The sequence below is a fragment of the Lactuca sativa genome, chromosome 5 (genome assembly GCF_002870075.4).
Source record: "Lactuca sativa cultivar Salinas chromosome 5, Lsat_Salinas_v11, whole genome shotgun sequence".
NCBI lineage: Eukaryota > Viridiplantae > Streptophyta > Magnoliopsida > Asterales > Asteraceae > Lactuca > Lactuca sativa.
Window position 1 is genome coordinate 17,185,093 of NC_056627.2, and position 6,000 is coordinate 17,191,092.

Here is a 6,000-nt window from a genome sequence, read left to right on the forward strand (position 1 = left end):
GAATTCCATGGTCCAACACCTATGTGGGTTGGGAGATTGAATAGGTGCAGACACGAGCAACGCCAACCCCTCCCATGCAATGGAGACTGCAACTTCAACAATTTGAATGAAGGATGCCCCGCAGATAGGGCCCTTCAAATCTTGATTCTCCGAGTGGCTTGCAATGTTGAGCTAAGTGTGGCAGCCATTCAGAGAACTATGGAACTTGAGGCGGACTCAAGCGCCAGTTCGAATCACATTCGTCGTCTTGAAGTTGCTCATGGGAGAGCTATGAGGGACAATAAGGCTTTGCAGCAAGAGCTAGCTATAACCCAAACCGATTTCATAGAGCTACGAGCATGCCTGGTAGTGTATGAATGACACCTCCTTGATGTGGAGTGTCAGCTAGCAGGTTTGAGGGTTCACCCAAGGGGTACCCATCGCCGATAGAAGAGTCTCTACTCGTCCTTTCTTTTGGTTTAAGAAATAACCTTCTTATCTATGCTCTATATAGCACTTTTCCCTGTAAAAATTCCTATCTTGCAAGTATTGTTGCTAGGTATCTATGCTGTCAAAATTTCTCTTTATGGTTTCATGTAAGACCTACTTCTAGGTCATTTTCCCGAACTAGTTACATCTTTAATGCCAATATTATTGACAGACATCTAAACTCATGAGAAATATTTTTCCAAGTGCTTTCATCCTTCTATTGTTATGTCTCTATTTCAATCATACTCTCATTTATTTGTTGAACTATGGCGAGTTAGTTCATGGATCACTCTCATTATTCTTACTATCAAATTCTCACTATCATCTTCATCTGTGTAAAATTTAAGTTGAAAGATTCCTCCATGTCGTCCTCCGAGAAATAACCCTCCGATAACTCCAACTCAACCACCTCCTCCACAATACGATCCTGCAGCTCTCCAAGTTGTAGTGGTTGTGGCTGTTACGACAACCTTAGCTCAATTCAGTGCTAGCAGTACTAGCGGGAGTAGAACAGCTGTACATTCGACTCGAGGTGATGCTTCAGTGCGCTCTTGAGAGTGCTCGTATAAGGACTTCACCAGCTACAAGCCCAAGTCCTTTAACAGGATTGGAGGAATCATTGTGCTCTCGTAATGGTTCGAGAAAATAGAGTCGATCTTTGAGATCTGTTCTTGTCCTGAAGGAAGCAAATTAAAATTTGTTGTTTGCACCTTCTCGGACAGAGCCCTGACGTTGTGGAATAGCCATGTTAAATCACTTACTCTGGTAGTGGCTAATGCGATGGGCTGAGAAGCTTTAAAAGAGATCATGACTGAGGAGTACTGCCCGAAGGCAAGGTTCAGAAACTTGAACAAGAATGTTGGAACCTGATAGTGAACCTCTAGCAATCCTAATTCTGAATTTCGAAGTACTTATGTTCTGAAATAAATGGTCTAGAGTCAATTGTGAAGAGTGGCTCGGAATCTATCCGGACCAAAAGAGAAGAAGATGAGAAGTTGAAGGCATTCCGGAATGACTCTCATGTCCATAATGGATACTGATCCAGAGTCTTGATATTTTGTCTTTGTGCATTTATTAATTTTGTCTTTGTATTGATATAACGTTCCATAGGATTTAGTCTTTTGTAATACTAGACAATCAGAATGTCAGAAACATTTCTATTTTCCAGTCCTATGTAAGTTTTCTAGTTAATTCGTTGTAACCTTCACTCCTATTTAAAGGAGCTTTCAATGCACAGTCAAACACGAATCATTCACTCAACTTTTGCAATTTACTAAGTTATTTCAAACTTCTTTCAAACATTCTTGTTCTTCATTTATTAGCTTTACCTTGATCACTTACTATCATACTTCATTTATGACTTGATCATTTGTTAAATACATTATGTAAGACTTTACAGGTATTTCTAGGCTTGACTTGAACATTTATTAGCAAGCAGACATTGATCTTAACCATTCACTCAAGGTTTGAGTTCTCAAACCTTGTCCCTGCACATCAGATCTATTTTGTTCTCTCAATTGGTATCAAAGCTTGAGTGGTTGTCCTTTGAATCTATAAGACCATATTATAGTTGGCTTGAAATTACCTTGGTGTTTCAACCATTTCTATGATAAGGATAAAAGTTCTTCTATATACCACTTTAGCTTGAAGATATCTTAACTTCAATGGCTGCTTCTAATCCTCAACAAATGATTTAAATGCAAATTGTAAATAGTGTGGGAAGCCCTACACGTTCCCCATTACTATTTGTGGAAGAATATGATCACTGGAATGTTAGAATGGAAAGATTTTCAATAGCCAAAGATAGAGGTGAAGAAATCTGGAGATCAGTCAAAGAAGGTCCTCATGTTCCTGTTAGAATAGTTGTGAGAGATGCTGCTGCTCAGGTTATGGCTCAATACGAAACTCTTCTAACTGCAGATGATATTGAGAAGTTGCATGTTGATCAAGTGACTTTCTCAGAAATGGTGTTTGGTGTTCCTCCCTCACTCTTCGAGAACATTAAGTTGTGCAAATTAGCCAAAGAGATTTGGGACACTCTTCAGGACCTGATTGATGCTTCAAAAAATAAGAAAGAGAAGCACCTCACTTCAGTTGTCAACGACTTCGATACCTTCACTACCACTCCTGGTGAATCAGTGGCCTTAGCCTCCAACCCTTACCAAATCGTGGTCAACAACATGGCTGCTCATGTGATTGTCCGAACTCCTTTGAAGTATAATCTCAAATTCATAAACAGTCTCGGCAAAGGATCGGGAAACATGAAATCTTGTCTCCAAAGCAATGACTCCTTGAAAACGTTGAAGCTCTATCAACTTTGTGATGAACTTCAAGGACACGAGTCTATTGTTGCTTAAACCATAAAGGAGCTCTTCGGAGGCCCTCTTTTCCTTGTCAGCTCTTTCGAACCAACCATTCTGAACTTATCTACTTCGGATCCTTTTTAACCCATTGTTCCATCTATTCAATCATCGGCACCCATCTTACCCACACAAATCTACATGTTGATGATTCCAAAGACATGGACTCTGAACTCCGTTTCTAACAGGAATTTTCTATTCTCTCAATGAAATACAAACATCCGTTCGATCCCTCCTATAAACCATACCAAAATCAATTCCATGCTCCTCACCATAACAATCCTCAATCATACTCAGCTCCCGAACCTAACCCAACTTCGGAAAATCCCCCCACATATAAACCGAACATCACTAAGCCAAACTCTGCTCCGGAACCTTCTTAGAGTTCCAAATCGGAGAAACCAAAAACTGTGTATCATAAGTGTCGACATGCAAGCCATTTTGCTAAAGATTGCCTGGCTGATGCTCCACAGAAACCAAAAATCAAGGATTCTGCCTACTACATCCGAAAAGCCCAAGACATGGTTGAAAGCGAAAAAGCATTTGTTACAACGTTTTCAAGTGATGTTAAAGGATATTGGTGATCCGGGGATGATGATGACATGGTAACTGGAAGGAATATGTGTCTGATGGCAAGACAAACTGTTAAATGTGATGAAGGGTATTGGTGATTTGGGTCAGAAGATGAAGATGATGTTGTTGAACCTCACTATTGCTACATGGCCACCAGTGATCCACCTGGTCGAAGCATCGTTCAATAGGTAAAATATATGATCTCTGATAATAATTTTGATATGTCTCTCTGTAAACCTTATCTAACCCAGATTCAAACAGATATGAACACCATCTATAAAGCCTATGAGTCTGCCAAAGAAGCGAGTGAGAAGGAGTGTGAATTAAATCGTCTTATGTTACGTTTTGAGGAAAAAAATTGAAAATCGAGTCTTTAGAGTGTGAACTTGTAATGTCAAACGATGAATGTATCATTTTAAAAGAAAAATGTGAAATCACATATTTTGAACGAAATGTTTTGATTTCTGATAACAAACGTCTCAATGCTAAGATATATGATTTGCATAATTCCATAGACATACTTGAAGTAGACATTCGGATGACTTATAATTTTCGTCATCCATGGTCTAAAGCACCTGGTATCGGTAGCGAGTTTCCGAAACCAATCGCTAGTCCCTTGAAGGAATTGCAAAATTTGACATTCATGGGAGACGTTTCGAACATCAAACATTCGGACATTCCTGTTTCTCCCTTGTCACCACTTTCTGAAACCACATACCATTTTGAGTCCCTAATTCCTGAGTTCCAGCCAATAGTTGTCAAGTGTCCTGATTCCACGCCACTTCCGCCTCTGATAAACCTGGACCTAAATCGGACCACGGTTATTTCATCATAGTCTTTCAAATTGTGTAGATTATGTTCCTAGGAGTAATCATACAAACAACTGTGTGGTTGAAGAAATCATTTCGGTGACAATTGAAACTGATACCTCTGAGTTTGTATGGGCATCCTTACATGATAAAGTTGAAAAATCAAGTTGTGTCTCCTCTGATTCTTGCGAATCTGTTTCCTTAGTAGTCTCAAAAACGAAATTGGTTCCCATTACTCTCGAGTTTAGTAATCCATCCGTAGGACAAACTTCAAAATCCGTGTCTCAGCCTAAGAGAAAACCAATGTTGAATAGAAAGGATATTGTAGATCCCAAAGTAGAAGCTGGAAGTGCACATAAGAAGGAAGTTAAGACTACACAAAATTCCAAATTCACTGAAAACTCCAAACCGAGTGTATCCCGAAATTCTCATGCATCAACCCATAGTCAACACTCCTTTGCTCCCAGTAAGATACTAAAAAGACCTTCTGAATCTCTCAGTCGTGGAGAACACAAGAATTTAGTCAGTTCTACTCAGCCTAAATCTCGTCTGAATGCCATGACAGTCCAAAACACTTCTCCGCGGACTGTTTCATCTGTTTTTATTGCTAAATCTTATAGCACAATTCTTAAACCCAATATTTCAAAAAGCAATGTATCATCAAAAAAATACACAAATGTAAAGAAAACGAATTTTTTAAAATCTTCAAAGAAAAATCTTGTGTGGAAAGTCAAATCTCTTATTGATGAAACAACAATTCTAGAGGATACAACTGATTCCAACACTCCAGAAGTCAAAGGTCCGAAGAAGACTGTTCGGAACCCCCAAGTCATTGAATATGACTACTGGATAGATGAAAAGACATTAGCTTTCTGTCTATTTCCAAAGAGTTCGAAAAATACCACCTAGAAACAAAAAGTTGTTCCTAAGTCACAATCAAAGTCCAAACCCCGTACCTATGTCCCAAAGTCTAACTCGGAGCCTAAAAACTCCATCACTCATTAATTTTGCAAGCACTCTGTGTTTCGGAGCAAGAAACAATATGGTATATTGATAGTGCTTGGTCCATGCACATAAGCTCACTAATTTAAATCGACATGTGGAATTTTGCAAGAACTACAACTATGTAACGACTGAAGACCAGAAAGAATGTTTAATCAAGTCGCTTCGCAACAATAACATGTACCTCCTCGACATCAACATGATTATTGGTAAACCACAACTCTGCCTTCTCTCCAAAGTTGTTCCTAATGTCAATTGGTTATGGAATCCAAGGCTCTCTCATCTGAACTTTTGGTACAAGAATAATCTCATATTCGGTGAAATGGTGAGAGGTTTACCTCTTCTCAAATTTGAAAATGATCATTTGTGTGCTGCTTGTGACTTTGGAAAGCAATCAAAGAACGGTCATCCTGTTATCATCAACAAATCCATCTACGAACCATTGGAGCTTCTACACATCGATCTTTGTGGACCATCCACTGTAGAAAGTCTTCATCATAAGTAATACATTCTTGTGATTGTTGATGACTTTACCAGGTTCACTTGGGTCTTCTTCCTCAGGCTGAAATCTAAAATAGCCTCAGAGCTCATCAATTTTATCAAAGGAATAGAAGTTCTTTTCAAACTCCCAGTTAGGAGAATCCGATGTGACAATGGATCGGAAATCACTAATTCCACCATTGAGAAAATTCTCACTGAGAAAGGAATCGACCACAACTTCTTAGCTCCTTATACTCCACAACAAAACGGTGTAGTCGAAAGACGCAATAGAAATCTCGTAGAAGCTG

General features: G+C 39.1%; 1 protein-coding gene across 1 annotated transcript; it reads left to right on the forward strand.

Moving 5' to 3' along the window:
- Nucleotides 1-2,165: 2,165 nt before the first annotated feature.
- LOC111910511 (uncharacterized) lies at nucleotides 2,166-5,119 on the forward strand. Its single transcript, XM_023906349.1, has 3 exons — nucleotides 2,166-2,660; nucleotides 3,489-3,589; nucleotides 4,267-5,119. The coding sequence occupies exons 1-3, from the start codon at nucleotides 2,166-2,168 to the stop codon at nucleotides 5,117-5,119; spliced, it is 1,449 nt and encodes a 482-aa protein (XP_023762117.1).
- Nucleotides 5,120-6,000: the final 881 nt, after the last annotated feature.

Bases quoted from the DNA above. Each gene is read 5' to 3' on its own strand.
- LOC111910511 (XM_023906349.1), top strand. From the start codon at position 2,166: ATGCAAATTGTAAATAGTGTGGGAAGCCCTACACGTTCCCCATTACTA. The intron at 2,661-3,488 runs GTGATTGTCCGA...AATGTGATGAAG, and splicing joins TCAACAACATGGCTGCTCAT to GGTATTGGTGATTTGGGTCA. The intron at 3,590-4,266 runs GTAAAATATATG...TTATGTTCCTAG, and splicing joins GTCGAAGCATCGTTCAATAG to GAGTAATCATACAAACAACT.